The sequence below is a fragment of the Sciurus vulgaris genome, assembly GCF_902686455.1.
Source record: "Sciurus vulgaris genome assembly, chromosome: 17".
In the NCBI taxonomy this organism is placed as follows: domain Eukaryota; kingdom Metazoa; phylum Chordata; class Mammalia; order Rodentia; family Sciuridae; genus Sciurus; species Sciurus vulgaris.
In genome coordinates this window covers 1,143,989-1,160,823 of record NC_136478.1, presented here as the reverse complement: position 1 = coordinate 1,160,823, position 16,835 = coordinate 1,143,989, and the positions used below count along the sequence as shown (strand labels likewise).

Below are 16,835 nucleotides of genomic sequence, written 5' to 3'. Positions count from 1 at the left end.
GTGAGAAACAGGAGTCTGGGTGGACGCTTCAGAGGGAGGAGTCCTGGCCAGTGTCTCATCTCAGTGGCTCTGTGACTTCCCCAGAGGCCAGGAAAGCTGGGGAAAAGGGCACCTGGGGGGCACAGCCATGGTGAAGCAGCAGCTGCAGACTAAGACTCAGAGGAAGGCGGCTGCTCCCAGCATCCTCCATTGGACACCCAGGAAGAGAACCAACACGGGGCCTCTGCAGTGCTTGGAAAAGTTTAATTTTTTTCTTGGAAAAGACAGCACTAGTTTATGCCATGGACACAACGGGAGTGCCACTGCCCAGCAGGCCACTGCCTGGCCCCCACGCTCTGCCACTGTTGGGGGCAGTCCCTGCCTGGGCAGGAAGGTAACCCTGGGCTGAGGCCAGGAGCAGGCAGAGGAAGACCCTGCACCGCACGGGCTGCCCTGCATCTGCAGGCGTAGCACGGCAAGCAGTCACAGAGCCGTGCTTTCTCCTGGTTGTCGCCGGAGAAACCACAGCCAGAGCCCGTGCTAGTGGCCGTCTGGGGATGCCACCTCTGCTCCCTCACAGAGAACTCCAGCTGCTTCTGGGCCCAGGGCACCCACTGCTCCTGCCCTCCACGCACGGACCCCTCACACGGTTTGTTTTTTTTAGCTTTTTTTTTTTAAAAATATAATTTTGTAAATGTTCCATAAAAATACTATTCTTCCTAGTCAAACACAGATATTGCAATATGAAGAGTAACTGCTTCGTCTTTGTTCTATAAAACGTGAAAAGATTATCACACAGGATAAGATAGAAAAAACGCCAGGTTTCTAAGTATCACAAAAGCCAGTACCAAGTGCGCGTGTGGAAGCGAGCCAGATGCCAGACGGGCGACCGGGCTCCGCCTCCCCAGCTCCTGCGGCTCACAGCTCAGGGCACCCCATGCTTCCCAGCAAGGAGGACATCGTGGCTTGGAAGAGACAGCCGACCACTCTAAATCCCAACTGGCAGCACCCGCCCCTCAAAGCACCGAATGCCCGGCGTGGCTGGCCAGGACCCAGGCAGCCCGTTGACAGCAAGGGCTCAGCCAGTCACGTCCAGTCCTAGAGGCTCTTGGATGGGCCCTCCCTGTGCAGGAGATCCCACCTGGCCCAGCAAGGTGCACTCCTGGGCAGGTGTCGGGGCAGGAGGGCAACAGCCCTGTCCCTTGAGGCAGGAGGGCGTCCTGGACTCCAGGCTAGGGGCAGGTGGCTGAGCTGCACCTTCAGTTCTCAGAGAGAGACAGAGCCAGGGCGGCCTGGAAGGCGGCTTCTTCATCGATGCTGTAGTCCTAGAAACAGCAAATGGAAATGGGCCAGATGAGCCCTGCGGAGCTAGGCCACCTCCTCCATCTGCTGCCCCATACAGACTCGCTCCATGGCTTCAGGTCTCCCTGTCTCCCTGCACACAGTCCATACCACATGACACCTGTCTGCCTTCCCTGGCTCTGGACTCAAGCTGGTCCTGAGGGTAGCCTGGTCACTGCACAGCCCAGCAGTCTGCAGACACTGTGTACCCTGACCGTGCTCCAGGGGTGGGTGCATGGGCTGGAGAGCTGTTCTTCCCTCTGGACTGCAAGAACTGGGGTTTTTGAGATGACAGGCAAGCCGGAAGGCTCCAAGACTTCCAGTGGCAGGGCCGGAGCAGGCAAGAAGTCTTGGCAGCTGGAGGCTAGCGAGACAGGGCGGTGAAGGAATAAACAGGGCTGGAGAGGAGGGGCTGCCCTAAGGAAAGAGCCTGGTGGAGGGTCCGCAGGCCTGAGGTGGGGCTCCCTTCCAGACCTACTTCAGAGGGAGACAGAACAGAGTCCTCTACCTCCTTTCTGGAAGCATCTGGGGAAGCCTAGAGATGGGCGTCTAGGGACTGGGGCGCACTGTGGCTGATCTGTGCCTGGCGCCCTCTAGTGGCCCCTGCGCCTGCCCTGCTCCTGTAGGGGCCCCTCAGCTTTTGTTCTGGCCTCCCTGGACACTTGGGTTCTAAGGCTGGCTGGGTCCAGCAGGAAGCTGGAGGGCTGTGGGCAGGGCACCTACCACGAAGGTGTCATAGGAAAACTTGTGCCGGTGCAGCAGGTGCTGGAGGAAGTTGGCGCTCTTGTAGCTGGGGTCACCCCAGGGCATTGCGGAGCAGATGGGGCACACCTGGAACAGAGGGGTCAGTGTGTAGCCAGGGTTTCCCAGCGCCCACCTGGCTGCCGAAGGTGCAGGTGACCTCCACTGCCCCAGGCACACCGTGGAGACTTGTGGGAGTTGACTGTGGCATTCACTGTACCCCAAGACTGACATGCCACCAACCCCCGGGGTCCTGGGCAGCTGGGCACCACAGGTTTGTTGGGAGTGGGCTCCCCAGTCAGTGCCCGCCCCACAGCCTCCTAGGGGTGCTCACCACACGGTGGGGGTCGCTGCGGTGGCTCTCCACGCAGTGCTTCACCAACTCCTGCTGGTCCAGGTTGCGGGTGCCGCAGTAGGGGCAGGCGAAGGTGGACCTGTTTGGGATGTTGCTGGTGGAGCAGGAGGAAGTGAACAGTGGTGGGGTCAGGGGGCAAAGGGCACCGCCACACTGCTTCCCTCCCCTCTGTGGCCTCCAGACAGGAGCCAGCTACCTCATGGCTGCAGGAGCGTTGTGATTGGCAGGCAGGCAGGAAGGAGGCAGCTGGAGCCCTGAAGACCACTGGCCCACACCTGCCCACACCTCTGCAGCCTTGAGTCTGACTGCTCAGGAGAGAACCGCCCAGAGAACCACCTCCCTCTCCTCGCCAGGCCCAATGGGGGCTTGCGGGCTGTGGCCAACAGGGGACACTGTGCTGCCCACCCTGGGAGGCGCTGTCTCTCATCCCATACCCCTGCCTGGCCTGGGCCTCCATCTTGGCTCCCACACCTAAGTTGTCCCCATCTATGAATGGCATGGCTTCCCCCTGAGCATCCCCCACCTGCTCAGAGACAGAAAGGAGGGGAGTCAGGGGCTCCCTCCTCCCCTAGCAGAGGCCGCCCACCTGGGGATGGGCTGGGACGTGGGTACCACGGGGATGAACTTGGGGCAGTTGGCCATCTGCTCCTGGACCTTCAGGCAGGAAGAAATGTGCACTCTCATCTTCGCCAGGGTGACCTAGGAGCAAAGCAGGGAGATGAGGCTGTCCCAGAGAATCTGCAGGCGTGGCCACGCCTTCTCTGCTCCTGAAACACTGGGCCCAGCAGCTGCGTTCCAGCGAGGGAAAGGAGCACTCAGGGGAGAACACACCTGCTGAGGACCCAGCTGAAAACACTGTCAGGACACCTTTCCTGGTGCGGGCACTGCAACAGGATGCACCGCCCAGCCCCAATGCCAGTCGCCACAGCACTGCTGTGTGAGGCAGAAACCTGGCCGGAGGCTGGCAGGGAAGGGCAGCCCATGCTCACACCCAGGGAGGGGGTTAAGTGGTAACCAGAAGGGGTGAGCGTGGTGAGCCTTCTCTTGGGGGTGGATGCCACAAGGTGCTGGCACTTGCTCCATGCCAAGAGGCCAGGGAAAGTATCTCCCAGAGTGGAGGGGGTGGTGAGGCAGGTGAGCGCAGCTGCCTGGTGAGTGCAGGGCACCGTCCCCAGCACACAGTCCAATCCAGTGTCCAGAGTAACCGCCCAGGAAGAGCAGGTGCCCACAAAGGTCCTCCTGGGATCACCATCAGACTTCCTTGTGACCACTGGCTGGGCTGGTGGGCACAGTGACCTGCCCATCCAGGCAGGGAGACACGTGCTTGGGAAGACCAGCTCAGATGGCTGCGATACTAGGGCAAGGCGCAGGGCCACTTCAAATGTGGGACCAGGAGGACTGCAGCAGGAAGTGGTAGGGTAGAGCCCAGAGGCACCACGCACCAAGGAGGCCTCGCAGCCAGCTCAGCCTGACCAGCCAGACTCAGGGCAGCCTGGGTGCCTGTGCCTTCATCTTGCGACATGCTTCCTACCGTGAGAAGGGAGAACTCTAACCTGAGACAGCAACATCTGAAACGCAAGTCAAAATGTGTTCCTCGTGCCTCCTTCCCCTGGGAGCTGTGGGAACAGGATGTGTTCCGGCCCTCCCGCACTGAGGCCAGCAGAGTGGGTGCTGGGGAGCGCGGGCAGGTGGAGAAGGGGCCACCAAGCCCTGGCACGGATTCTGGGGCCTCATGTGCTCTGACCAGGCGGCAGCGCCCACTTGCCTGGCTCTGAACAGCACTGGCAGTGGTGAGGTGCTGAGCACTTGAGCACCCTTCCTGCCTCAGCCCCGCCTCCACGCCCCAGAGCTGCCCCATGCTCCTCGTCACTGCCTCAGGGCCCAGCTCACACCTGCTCTGCACTAACCGCAACACACACAGGTCCAGGGCAGAGGCTCAGTGGCCCAGGGCTGGCCCGCTGTGGCTCTCCCCAGCTCCCCTGGGAGAAAAAGAGGGAAGGAGGGAGGGACTGGGTACCTGGACAGAGCCACAGACTCTGCAGGCCTGAAGCTGCCCCCTCCCACGCCCCGGGAGGCGGAGCAGTGTACCTTTTTGTTGCAGCCCCGGCAGGGTGCCTTGTAGGATGAGAGCTGCTTCTCCACATGTGCAGCCTTGTCCACTTTCTTGGGGTCAAAGGGCAGGCGGCAGAGCGGGCACAGGGGGGATGGCACCTGCAGGCACGGCTGGAGGCACTCCCCACAGAACCTGCAGGGGACATAGGCCTGAGGGCTAGTGGCCAGCATGGGCCTCACAGAGGCCACTTCTCATGAGCTAAAATGCAGGACCACCTGCTGCTGATGTTTCTGGAGATGGCCATGCCTATGCCCAAGCCCACTAGATGGATGGGCACTGTCTGGCTAAAAGGTGAACCAGGTCCCTCCCAGCAGTGGCCCGCTGTGTTCCAGATGCTGCGCTTGCAGGGGTGGGAAGCTCTGCCCCACAGTACTCCTTGTCCTGGGACGACAGAACCTCAGAGGGCGTGGGGCAGCCTAGGAGCCAGAGAATAAGATCACTAACAATCGTGGGAAGGGAAACAGCAGGCCCTGGGCCCCAGACTCGGTGGACAGTACAGGGCTAAAGCTGGTTTGTCAATTGGGGACAGCTTCCCAGGCAGGAGGGGCTCAGTGACAGAAGAGGGTGTACTTGGGCTGGCTCAGGTTCTGGACACACACTCAGGGCAGAGGGAAGCCATGGCCCCTGAGCTCTAGCCAACATCACCTGGACAGACTGTCCAGAGCCCGTTTGCTGGCAGCAGGGGCCTGGTCTTGCCTGCCCACACCCCCATCCTGCCTCCTGCCAGTTGGGAGAGAGCTGCACAGGATGACCTCAGCACAACTTCACCAGAGGTACTGAGGGGATGGCCAGGCTCAGCAAAGCACCTGGGACACAAGGACACAGTGGAACTCCAGCCCCGAAGACAAAGCTCACTTGGAGACGGCAGAGCTGGCTCAGGCCCAACAGAAAGAGGGGGACTGCAGGAAATCTCAGGAAGTTCTCTGTATGCAGGCTGGCCATGGAGTGGGGACAAGAAGCCAGGCTGGACAGAGGGGACATGAGAATGGTCCTGAATTTAGAGATGACTCAGCTGAGGTTAGGGCCAGAGTTCCTCACATGATCTCGTCCCCTCTCAAGAGAAGGTCCTTCTTGTGGTGAGAAGGCCCAGAGCCTGAGGAGTCTTCGTCCCCCTTCTTGACCTCTGGGGGAGTTGCCACCTGGCTAGCCAGGTTAACCTGCACCTGAGAGGCAAGACTCATCCTAAGAGTCCTACCAGAGGCCTACCAGAATGCAAGTTTCCTACGAGCCTTTTCTGCAGAGTAGAGGGCCCCAGTCATTTCCTCCGAGTGGGTGGGGGATTCACCAGCACCATACACCACCCCAGTGCCGTCCCTGGCCCCGGGGTTTGATGAGCCTGAGGAAGGTGCTGGTGAGGCCAGTTACGCACGTTCATGGTCGCGGACAGAGGTAGCATCCAGCGGTCTACAGGGTGTGGACGGGACACACATGGAGGAAACATGAGAGAGCAAAGCACTGACACATATGCCTGCATGAGCCTCGCCTGTGGAAGGGAGGAGACCAGCCAGACACCACAGCCACGTGCTGTGAAGGGTGCTGCCCTATTAAGTGCCAGCAGATGCACCCAGAGACAGAGGCAGACCTGTGGTGGCCAGGAGCTGGGGGGCCAAGGGGCACTGTGTTCCCGTATGGGGGTGGAACGTTCTACACTATGGGGAGGGTCGTTCGACTATGTGGACTCACTAGACGCCACTGGAGGCCCTGACTTCTATCTCAATGGAGCCTTACTACCCACAACAGCAGGGCCACACGAAAAGACTGGGGCTGAGTCCTGACCACTCCCTTCAGAAGGAAAGGTACCCATGCAGGGCTGGGACCAGAGTCTCTGGAGAAAGACGTAGAAGGAAGCATGCTCTATACTTTAATGCAGGACGCAAGAAAGCTTAGGAGGAACCTGGTTCACCTGCAAGGTGACTCCTGAGTCACAGCCCCGGAGGAGCAGAAGACAGAACAGAACACAGGGTAGGGCACAGTCCTTGGCCTGATGTTCGGTGACCACCGCCCTGGCACACTGTGGGTCAGTTGCTGCAAGCAGCAGCTTCCCCCACAGAAAGTCCACCTGCATCAGCCCAGAGCCTTCTATAGCTCAGCGAAGCAGCTGAGGGCAGTGGGAGTGGGGCTGACTTCCCGGGCACTGGGACGGCCGAGGATGCTCTGCAGGCCAAATGGCACCAACCAAGATCACTGCCCTGGGCTCCCGCACATACCAAGGAGCTAGGACAGGTCAGTTCCAGAGATCCATGAGGCTAGCAGGCCTGCCTCCTCAGGCAAGCCCTACAGCTGACTAAGGAAGGTTGCCTTGCAAAGGCTTCCTGGGTAGTCTGTGGCTGTGCATGTCCTGGCCACTTGCTTCTGGATCTGGATGTGGGTCACCCTGTGCTGTCCCTCAGGCAGCAGACAATAGCTCCTTTGGGGCTCCAAGGCAATTTCTGTGAGCTGCTCCATTGAGGTTCCTCCTGCCCAAAGCTCATGTTTGAAGGCTCACCCTACCATCACGTCCTTTGTCTGGGTGTTGCAGCTGTAGTACCTGACCCCAGCCAGGACTCCTCTCACCACAAGGAAACCAGACTTCAGAAGGGAAATGGCTCTGGAGCTCATGGCAAGGAAAGAATCAGACCATCAGTGAACTTTGAAAAGGTGAGTGGGCATGCCCTTAAACCTTCTGTGCTCGTCTGCAAGTGACAGACACGGCGTCAGAGGCAGACGACAGCCAGGAAAATGAAGTCAGCAAAGTGGGAGAAAATCTTTTCAAGGCAGAGGCTGCACAAAGGGCTCTTAAGGACCATTAATGAGAAGAGCTGACAAGAAAGATGCTTCTCAGGTCCATGGAATCTCCATCCCATCATGCAGATCTCATTTTAAGAAAAGACCAATTTGGGAAAAGAAAAAGGGAAAATACTGATTTGTGCAGACTGGGAGATCAAAAGGCTGTGGCCTATGTCATGGTGAAGGTGCTAGTACCAGGGAGACAATGCTCCAAGCCCATAAAGGGTTTACAAAATGCAGACAAGCCTCACAGCTCTCTCAACAACGAACTGGAAGATGCAGAAGACAACACACCCACTAACGTGTGCTCACAAGTAACAAGTTCCTATCAGTCTGTCCTGCCAAAATGTCACAGCTAAGCAACTGAGTAGGAGCAGGGCATCGCTCTTTGGTATAAGCGGGTGTCTGTGCGCCTGACACCAGGGGGCAGGAAAGTGAGGCAGCTTTGGATCCTGACACCATCCTGGTCCTTGGATGACGAGCAGGCACACACGCCCACCCAGCATTTCCAGTTCCCTCATAGCTCTGGATCCTGACCTGGTCCTTGGATGACCAGTATGCACACGCGCCTGCCCAGTGATTCCAGACCCCTCTCATAGCTCTGGATCCTGACACTGTCCTCGCCCTTGGATGATGAGCAGGCACACGCACTTGCCTGGGGGTTCCAGTCCCCTCTGCATCAGGGGCCTCCAAAGACAGCTGCCGTTGTTTGCAAAATGTTCTAGGGTTTCCTGCCAGGCTGAGCGCATCTTGCCCACCCCCGCTCCCTGAAGCCTGCACCCACTTCCTCAGCAGCATGGTCACTGCTGGGAAGCCCTCCAGCCCTCTCTCCTTATCCGCAGAATCTCACTCCAGAGCTGTATCATGCAGCACTCAGGGGAGGTCGGGAGCAGACATTCATGTTGGCTCTCTCCCAACCAGGCTGGAGCTCCAGAGGACTTGGGCTTGAGCACAGCTCTGGGCCAGCGGAGAGCCACATGCTCAAGTTTCTGTTTTGAAACGCCCCGGCTCAGCTGACACCCCTGCAGGGTGCCTGGGGTCTGGTTCCCTCCGCGACAGCCTACATTCGGCGTGACCCAAGTCCTTCAAAACAAAACAGCACCAGGCTCCAAAAGAGCGCCTCCCCTCGCTGGAAGGAACTCCTTTCCTGTCGTCAGACCGGGCGGACAGCGGGTGGAGAAACAGTTGACAGCACACGCCACAAGTCATTTATTTACGTTGCCCGCCCGATGGCACACCTCGGAGCCCCGCGCGGCGGCGCACCCGGGGCCCGGACCCTCGCGGGAGGTTCCCGCGCCCCGGCAGCGGTGGCGCGGCCCGGTCGCCCGCAGGCCGCCGCCGCGCCCGGCCGTCCCCCTCCCGCGGCTCCCGGCGCGCGCTCACGTGTGGCCGCAGCCGCCGATGGCCACGGGCCGGTGGTAGACCTCCAGGCAGATGGGGCAGGTGAACTGCGCCTCCAGGCCGCTGTCGCCGCCCGCGGGCCCGGCCGGCGGCTGCCGCTGCTGCGCCGAGGCCACCAGGCTGCGGAACATCGCCATACCGGGCCAGGCCGCCGCCGCCGCCCCCCGTCCTGGCCGGCCCGGCCCGCGTCACCGTCGCGCCGGCGCCGCGCTGACGCCACGGCCGCGTCAGCGCCGCGGGCGTCACGGAGCGCGCCCGTCTCGGCCGCGGGAGACGTCATCGGGGCGCGCTCGCCACAGGCCCCGGAGACGTCATCGGGGCGCGACTATCCTCGGCCACCAGCGTTCGGGAGGCCAGCCATGTGCCAGGCGGGCGAGGACTACGCGGAGCCGGCTCCTCGGGAGCCCCCGCCGGCGCCCAGGCCGGGGTGAGAACCGCGGGCGGCTCGGACGAGCCCTCGCGTTCCCTGCGGGAGGAACGGGAGGCCCCCGGGCCGGGGCTGGCCTCGGTGGCAGCCGTGGCCGGGACCAGACGCAGGCGCCGGAGTGCGCCCCCGGGCCCGGCCCCGCCCGGGCGGCGAGCGTGCCACCGTGCCACCGTGCCCTTGTTCTCCTCTCTCTCTGGTTTTCCAAAGCCGGGCGCAGAAGTGCGTGAAGTGCAAGGAAGGCCTGCCGGTGGTCGTGATCCGAGCGGGCGACGCCTTCTGCAGGTGAGCCCGGGAGCGCGCGGCCTTCAGGGCTTCACGTCTTAGGTGCTGGGGACTGAACCCAGGCAAGCACGCTACCAGCTGAGCTATGTTCCCCAACCCCGTTTCTTCCTTAAAAGGCGCTCTTAACCTTGTACCTGCTTCTCGAGTTGCTCCTGGAGGCCCTTTGTTGAAGTGGAGGTGTCACTGCCAGGGGGACTGGGCGGTGTCTGACCGAGCTTATGGGGAGAGTTGAAAGTGGGGCGGCCTCCAGATAGGGGTGAGGCGTAGCAGGGAGGGGCTTTGGGGCAGCTGGGGTGCACCAGGGGCAGGTAGTCTAGGTGGCAGTCGTTTATCCCAGGAAATGCCTGTTGTGATGTGGTCAGAGGGCTGGAAGGAGAGCTACAGCCTTCCCCAGATCGTTCATGTTTTAGCCCTTTAATTCCTGTGGTGTTGTGTTCTACTATGTATGTTTATTGGGGGAGAAAAACCTCACATTTTTAAGTTGGTCTCAAGAAATCTTGGACTTTGCTTTTTTAAAAATACATGACAATAGGGCTGAAGTTGTGGCTCAGTGAGAGCGCTTGCCTAGCATGGGTGAGGCACTGGGTTCGAGTCTCAGCACCACATATAAATAAAATCAAAAGGTTCATTGACAACTAAAAAAAATTTTAAAAATACGTGACAATTAATATGAATGTTATACTAGATATACTATTTTGAAATATAAATATGTAAGCAGAGTAGTAGATATAATTTTATTTTTTATTAATTTATTTTCACTTTTATTGTTTTTTTCTGGGGCCTTTTAAATTTAATACCAGGGCTTGAACCCAGGGGCTTTTTTTTTTTTAATTTTTAGTTGTAGATGAACACAATACCTTTATTTTATATATTCATTTTATGTGGTACTGAAGATCGAACCCAGTGCCTCACACTTGAGAGGCAAGCACTCTACCACTGAGCCACCATCCCATCCCTGAACCCAGAGACTTTTAACCACTGAGCCACATCCTCAGACTTTATTTATTTATTTGTTTGTTTCAGACAGGGTCTTGCTAAGTTGCTTAGGGCTTCCCCAAATTGCTGAGACTGGCTTTGAACTTGGGATCCTCCTGCCTCAGCTTCCTGAATCACTGGGATTACAGGTGTGTGCCACCACACCTGGCTACTGGGAACTTGCTTTTTCAACGTTCCAAAAAGACAGTGGGGGAGGAAGATATTAAGGAAATTGTTTTACAAAAACTTCCTCTTTCCTGACTGTCCTTTGGGAGTCCTCCTATACATGTGGTCTGTTGGGGAGGCCAACTCACCAGGTACAGGTTTTGAGAACCTAGGTTTTGAGTGAGGCACTCTTGATGATTCAGATCAGGCGTGTGTAGGAAGCTCTGGCCTTTCTTTGCCAGGAGAGAGTGGTTTTGTGAGTGTGAAGCCCGTGTTCACAGGAACCCACCACGCTGGAGTCCCAGCTCTCAGAACAGGGAATGGCAGGGTTCTCCCCACCCACAGCCAGCACCCTTGCCTCCTCATGGTCAGACTGTCTGCACTGAGCTGCACCCTGGGAAATCACTGTCCAGGCATTGTCACTTGCTAGATCCTGGAGTCCTTGAAACATGGAGCTGCTAGAGTTAGGGGTGTTGGCCCCTGTATGTAGCGCTCATTCAGTGTTGGCAGGTGTTGTCCTGGACGCAGGGTATGACTGACAGGAAGGAAGCAGACCTGGGGCAGAGGCAGCCTCTCATGGAAGCCTTGCTCCCCTTCGACTCAGGCTTTGCTCTACCCTGGCTACATGCCAGGGCTGCTGGGATTTTGTTGTGTTTTGTTTGTTTTTTGGGTTTTTTTGGTGTGCTGCTGAGGATCAAACCCAGGGTCTTGTGCATGATAGGCAAACTGAGCTACAAACCCTGAAGAACTTTTAAAATGGAAACTGCTCGGCCTGGACCTAGGAATCTGACTCAAGTCAGGGCTGGGGACTCGTGGCCCAGTGATCCAAGAGCCAGATGGAATGTTTATTGAAGGCAGAGCCTCCTCAGCCCTGCTGGAAGTTCTGACTCTTAAGTTCTGGGGACCCCGGGCCTCTGTATTTGCTTATGCTTCAGGGCCATTCATGCTGTGAAGGCCTGGCGTGCTGGACTTGGGTGGGTGGGTCGGGAGACCCCAATGTTGCACACTCTCCGAAGTCTATACAGCGCTCCCTTCGCCCCGGCCTTGCCCCAGAGATTGTGCTGTTGCCTGAGGGGCCTCAAAACCAGGTCATCAGTGTGTTTCCCTCTCGAGTTGCTCCTGGGGACCTGTCGTTGAAGTGGAGGCGCCACTGCTGGGGGCTGGAAGGTCTCTGAGGGAGCTTATGGGGAGAGTGGAGGACAGGACTCAGGCCACGCCCATCTCTTCTCCAGCTGGGCCCTTTCTGAGCACCTGCGGGCATTGGACGTGGCCCCATGCCCTGTGTTGCTCACACCTGGTGGGTCTGGGTAGAACTCCAAGAACCTCAGTGCCCCCTGGGGAAGCCCCTCCACCCAGCCCCTTTGCCAGGTGCTGGCAGAGCCTCCACGTGTAGATGCTGCCCCTGAAAGAATGAGTAACCCAGTGGGACCTCAGGCTGCCACGGCCCTGAGTCTATGTATCACAGGGACTGCTTCAAGGCCCTCTACGTGCACAAGTTCAGAGCCATGCTTGGGAAGAATCGGCTCATCTTTCCTGGTGAAAAGGTAGATCTGCACCCCGTTCTCAGGCCCTGGTCCTCTTCTGCAGGCAGCCTGTCCCCACCAGCCCACTTGCTGTCCCTGGTTTTGAGGGTGACCTTGGTGCCTGGGGCTGTCCGCAGGTGGAGGCACACTTGAGTTGAAGGCATGTGCCCTTGCTAATATTTCTTCTCCCCCAGGTGCTCCTGGCATGGTCTGGGGGTCCTTCGTCCAGCTCCATGGTGTGGCAGGTACTTGAGGTGTGTCTGCACTGCCCTCCAAACCCAGGCTACTGGGCCCAGCTGGGGTGGGGAGCCTTCCTCCTCAGCCAGCATCAAAGAGCAGCTGGTTGGCACTAGAGAGCATCCCAGTCCCCAACTGGGGTGCTCAGGGTTCTCTGAAGTGTGTACAGCAGGTACACAAACCAGAGGATGTGTGCAGTTTGCCCAGCTGTGCCTTCTTCAGCTCTGTCCACTTACCCAGCCTTCCCAGAAGCACTTACTAGGACACGGTGTCATAACTCAGCTGAGTGTGACTTGCGGGGACACCACGGGGGGTGTTGACAGGTGTGTGGGCAAAGAGGGCCACACATGCAGAAGGGACAGAGGGAGTGGGCAGGACTCAAGTTGCCAACCTGGGACTGCAGGGGTACCTGGGGCCTCCACAGAGGGGAGGGCATACACTTCCTCCATGATTCCTGAGGCACATAGCTGGCGAGGAGACAGTAGCCACTGGGCAGGGTGGGGGTGTCAGCCTAGGTGAGGGTGCTGGCCCCAGGATAGACCCCCTGCATGGTCCCTTGAACCTGCCTGCGGGGTGCTGAGATAAGCCCCTTCCTGAGGCCGTTTTCTAGCACCTGGCACTGCTCCCCCCGTGCTTGGCAGTGCCCCCCTCTGGTGCCTTGTTGATCCTGTTCTTACTATAAGAATGCTTTCTGAGTGGTCCAAGGTGCCCAGGCAGTGGCACAGTGGCCCCTGTGGAGCTGGCTGTTTGTCTCAGCAGTTCCTGGGACATCAGGGAGACTGTTGAGAGCAGGTGCTGAGGTTTCTGCAGACAGAAGTATTTTTCATTGGGAAAGAGAACCCGTGGTTCCCTCTTCAGCAAGGGTAGAGCCTCACCCACAGGATGTGCCTGGTCCAGGTCCAAGTGGCTTTGTTTACTGAGAGGGGGGCTGCTTCTTCCTTTGAGGTGGGCTTTAAATCCAGAGTAGTATTCTTTGCCAGAAAATGCCCATTCTGGCCAGGGTCTGAGTTCCCGATCCTGACTTCTCCCTCCAGGGCCTGAGTCAGGATTCTGCCAAAAGACTACGCTTCGTGCCAGGGGTTGTCTATGTTGATGGTATGTGGGCCGCCCCTCTTCCCAGGCCCTGGCCAGTTGAGCAGGCCTGTTGGCCCTCCCTTGGGTGGGGTTTGGTGTCGTCCCCACACTCAGGCCCTGAGTGGGACCTTTCCCTGATGGAGACCTATGTGTTTGACAGCACCCTTGTCCTGGGGTCTCACACTCTGTTGGAGAGTTGGTGGGAGTGTGGGGACAGGAGCACCTGCCTGACCCTATCATGGGTCCAGTGGCTGAGAAGGGCAAGTTTGATGCTGGTGCCAAGGGGCGGGAGGTGCCGGACTGGCACAGCACCAACCACAGGGGAGCTGCTGCCTGAAGATGGCCCCGGGGAGCAGTGGCAGCTGCCATCCCCACAGAGACCACTGCCCGCAGAGCGCGGCCCTGCCTGCTCAGCCCGTGCTTTTCCTCTGCAAGCCCTGACCTCTTCTTGCCTGGGTTTTGCAGAGGGAGCGGCCTGTGGCCGGAGCCCAGAGGACAGAGCAAAGACCCTAGCTGAAGTGAAGGCAGTCCTACAGAATGTTGGCTTCCCCTGGCACGCGGTGGCCTTGGAGGAGGTGAAGCGCCCTTGAGGTGACAGTTGGGGTGCCAACAGGCCCATGTGCCTGCTTGCTGGGGCAGCCCTGGGCCTTGGTTCCCCCGCTGGTGTTGGAGGGCATGTGGGTGCCTTGCCTCACCGCCCTCCCATGTGTTCTGGAAGGTGTTTGGCCTGCCACCGTCCGTGCTGCAGTGCTCTGCCCAGGAGCCGGCGGGGACTGAGGGGGCCTACAAGTCTGCTGTGGACAGCTTCCTCCAGCAGCAGCATGTTCTAGGCAGGGAGCAGCCACACCAGTCCCAGACCCAGGCCTCCCTGGGGCCCTGCAGCCTGGCTGGGTCCCCCACAGCCACGCAGACCGCAGCCCTCTGCAGATTGTTCGACTCTGTGAGGACGCTGACAGCCAAGGAGGAGCTTCTTCAGACCCTGCGGTGAGCCACCCCCAGGGGCCCTGCCCTTTGAGGTCCTCCCTCCAGTGTCTGTGACCCTTTGCCTCTGTCATAGGACTCACCTCATCCTGCATGTGGCCCGAGCCCACGGCTACTCCAAGGTGATGACTGGCGATAGCTGCACTCGCTTGGCCATTAAGCTCATGACCAACCTGGCCCTGGGGAGAGGGGCCTTCCTGGCCTGGGACACGGTATGCAGGACCTGGACACGGGGTGCCCTTCCCACACTCACTCCTTTGACCTCCTGCACTTGCAAGTAGCATGTGTGGGTCCCCCACAGAAGAGTCCAAGGACCTGCCTGTGGGCGGGGTCAGCCTGAGCGCGCCCACCCCTAGGGCTTCTCGGACGAGCGGCATGGGGACGTGGTGGTGGTGCGCCCTATGCGGGATCACACGCTGAAGGAGGTTGCCTTCTACAATCACCTGTTTGCTGTCCCCTCCGTCTTCACACCGGCCATTGACACCAAGGTGGGCCCACCAGGATAAGCTACAGGGGTGGAAGTGACCTCCCCTGGGCTGGCCCTGGGTTCCCAGTGACCCCTCGGGCTTTAGTACTTGCCACCTACCTCTGGTAGTACCAGCAGTAGGGTCCTCTGGGCACACCCTGCTCCTTGGAGGGGTAACTGGTACCCTGTGTTGTCTGAGGGGGATAAAGGGGTGGTAGGATGTCCACTGCCAGGCTTGCTTGGGACGTGGGTTCTGTGCTGCTCTCCCCACCAAGAGTGGACCCAGGGGCTGGCTGTGTGAAACCCACAGCCCTTCCTCCAGGGGCCCTTGGTCTCAGCACTGAGCCCTCCCATAGTTCCCTTCCAATGTTCCTAGGCCCCCGAAAAGGCCAGCATCCACCGGCTGATGGAGGCCTTCATCCTCAGGCTGCAGAGCCAGTTCCCCTCCACCATCAGTACTGTCTACAGGTAGGGTGTGGAGGGCACTGTGCTCCCTCCCAGGCCTGAGCATGGGCAGAGTCCCCTGGTGAGGGCCCACATTCATTACTCCTGCAGGACAAGTGAGAAGCTGGTGAAGGCCCCCCGGGAGGACTGTGCTGCCAGCCCCTCCGGCCCCCGCTGCCTCCTCTGCTTGTGCACGCTGGACGTCGACACTGCTGGTCTGCACCTGGTCTTTTCAGGGTGCTGGAGTGGGAGGGGGCAAGCTGGGGAGTGGGTGTGGGGTTCAGGAGCCCCGGGTCCCCTCAGCCCACCTCTGCTTGCAGACAGTGCCACGGCTTTTGGGGCTCAGACCTCACGTCTCTCCCAGACACTGCTGTCCACCCCGCCTGCTGAGGCTGGGACACCCACAGGGCCTGGTTGCATGGCAGGGGAGGGCCAGGCCTGCTGCAAGACAGCCTGCAGAAGGTGAGTCCCTGCTGTCTCTACCCTGTGCCCAGCTGGGGGTGTGGGGGACCATGGCCTGGGGCAGTGGCAAGATCAGGCACACAGCTCCAGCTGTGTCCACAGGGAGGATGTCCAGGCCCAGGTCTTGGAGCAGCTGTGCTACGGTTGCCGGGTGAACATGAAGGACCTGGTGAGTCAGGCTGCCCTGCACCACTAGAGCCTTGCTCCCAGGTGGCAGATGGGCTGCAGTACAGCTGCTCACCTACACGGCTTTTGTCGCAGCCCTCTCTGGACCCCCTGCCCCCCTACATCCTGGTCGAGGCCCAGCTCCGCAGCCAGAGGTACTGGTGCCCCCTTGGGAGACTCCTTGTGGGTGGGAGCCCCTCAGGGTGGGTTCCCATTGCACTTTCCCTAGGGCCTGGGCCATGCAGGAGATCCAGGAGTATCTGATCGAGGACAGTGACCCTGAAGCAGAGGAGGCCCTGGCTTAGTCCACAGCAGGGCTGACCACTCGGGAGCAGGGAGGCAAGAATGCAGGAACTGGCCTGTGACTGTCCATGTGTATAAATAAAAGGTTTTTAATTAGAAAACTCTACAGTACGTATGGGGAAGGGAGGGCCAGGCCCCCAGGCTCGGTGTGGCCAGCTTGGGCCCACAAGGGCAACAGGTGGGGACATAGCGTCCTTCTGACAGCAGCATCAGGGCTCAGGTGGGCCAGGGAAGACATGTCACAGCTGGTGGCCTTGACCGGGGCAGCTGTGCCCCTGGCCCAGGAGCACCACCAGCCCTGGTGGCACTGCTGCCCGTGGGTGGTGCCTTCATTCCGGTGCCAGGAGCCAGGCTCCTACTCCTTCTCTCGTGTCCACTTGATCATGGTCTCTGGCGAGCGGTAGAGGAAGATGAGCTTGGCGTACAGCTCCTCCTCCAGCTCTAGCTCGCGAGTCTCCCGCACCAGGAAGATGTCCTGGCACAGCTTGAGGATGCGGTCCACGTACGGCAGCTCCTCAAACATGATGGAGTGGGAGATGTCACTGAAGAAGTCTCTCACAAACTTGCCAATGACCAGCACGATGGACACGTACAGCCCCATGATCCTGCAGAGCGGGCAGATGAGGCCCAGGACG

At 59.4% G+C, this 16,835-nt stretch overlaps 3 protein-coding genes across 7 annotated transcripts in view; 1 reads left to right on the top strand and 2 right to left on the bottom strand.

Annotated features, from left to right (window-relative positions):
- Positions 1 to 570: 570 nt before the first annotated feature.
- On the bottom strand, positions 571 to 8,918 carry RNF166 (ring finger protein 166). 2 transcript variants are annotated; one of them, XM_079119214.1, is made up of 6 exons: positions 8,679 to 8,918; positions 4,505 to 4,661; positions 3,003 to 3,115; positions 2,396 to 2,510; positions 2,044 to 2,151; positions 571 to 1,304 (listed from the first exon to the last, which is right to left on the bottom strand). In XM_079119214.1, exons 1-6 carry the CDS (start codon positions 8,831 to 8,833, stop codon positions 1,239 to 1,241), a joined length of 714 nt encoding a protein of 237 aa, XP_078975340.1. In that variant the 5' UTR covers positions 8,834 to 8,918; the 3' UTR covers positions 571 to 1,238. The 2 variants fall into 2 exon arrangements, with proteins under 2 accessions (XP_078975340.1, XP_078975341.1); XM_079119215.1 differs by lacking the exon at positions 4,505 to 4,661 and having other exon boundaries at positions 8,679 to 8,811.
- A 52-nt stretch (positions 8,919 to 8,970) lies between these two features.
- Positions 8,971 to 16,301, top strand: CTU2 (cytosolic thiouridylase subunit 2). 4 transcript variants are annotated; one of them, XM_079119210.1, is made up of 15 exons: positions 8,971 to 9,123; positions 9,331 to 9,405; positions 12,011 to 12,089; positions 12,263 to 12,322; positions 13,340 to 13,400; positions 13,845 to 13,954; positions 14,098 to 14,363; positions 14,437 to 14,572; positions 14,717 to 14,848; positions 15,203 to 15,294; positions 15,382 to 15,485; positions 15,591 to 15,732; positions 15,835 to 15,901; positions 15,994 to 16,052; positions 16,143 to 16,301. In XM_079119210.1, exons 1-15 carry the CDS (start codon positions 9,056 to 9,058, stop codon positions 16,159 to 16,161), a joined length of 1,470 nt encoding a protein of 489 aa, XP_078975336.1. In that variant the 5' UTR covers positions 8,971 to 9,055; the 3' UTR covers positions 16,162 to 16,301. The 4 variants fall into 4 exon arrangements, with proteins under 4 accessions (XP_078975336.1, XP_078975335.1, XP_078975337.1 ...); XM_079119209.1 differs by having other exon boundaries at positions 16,127 to 16,301; XM_079119211.1 differs by lacking the exon at positions 15,591 to 15,732 and having other exon boundaries at positions 15,765 to 15,901; positions 16,127 to 16,301.
- PIEZO1 (piezo type mechanosensitive ion channel component 1 (Er blood group)) overlaps positions 16,272 to 16,835 on the bottom strand; it is a 52,789-nt gene continuing 52,225 nt past the window's right edge. Inside the window, exon 51 of the mRNA XM_079119223.1 lies at positions 16,272 to 16,805. Within this exon, the coding sequence (XP_078975349.1) occupies positions 16,556 to 16,805 (250 nt within the window). The 3' untranslated portion in view covers positions 16,272 to 16,555. The remainder of the gene's footprint in view (positions 16,806 to 16,835) is intronic.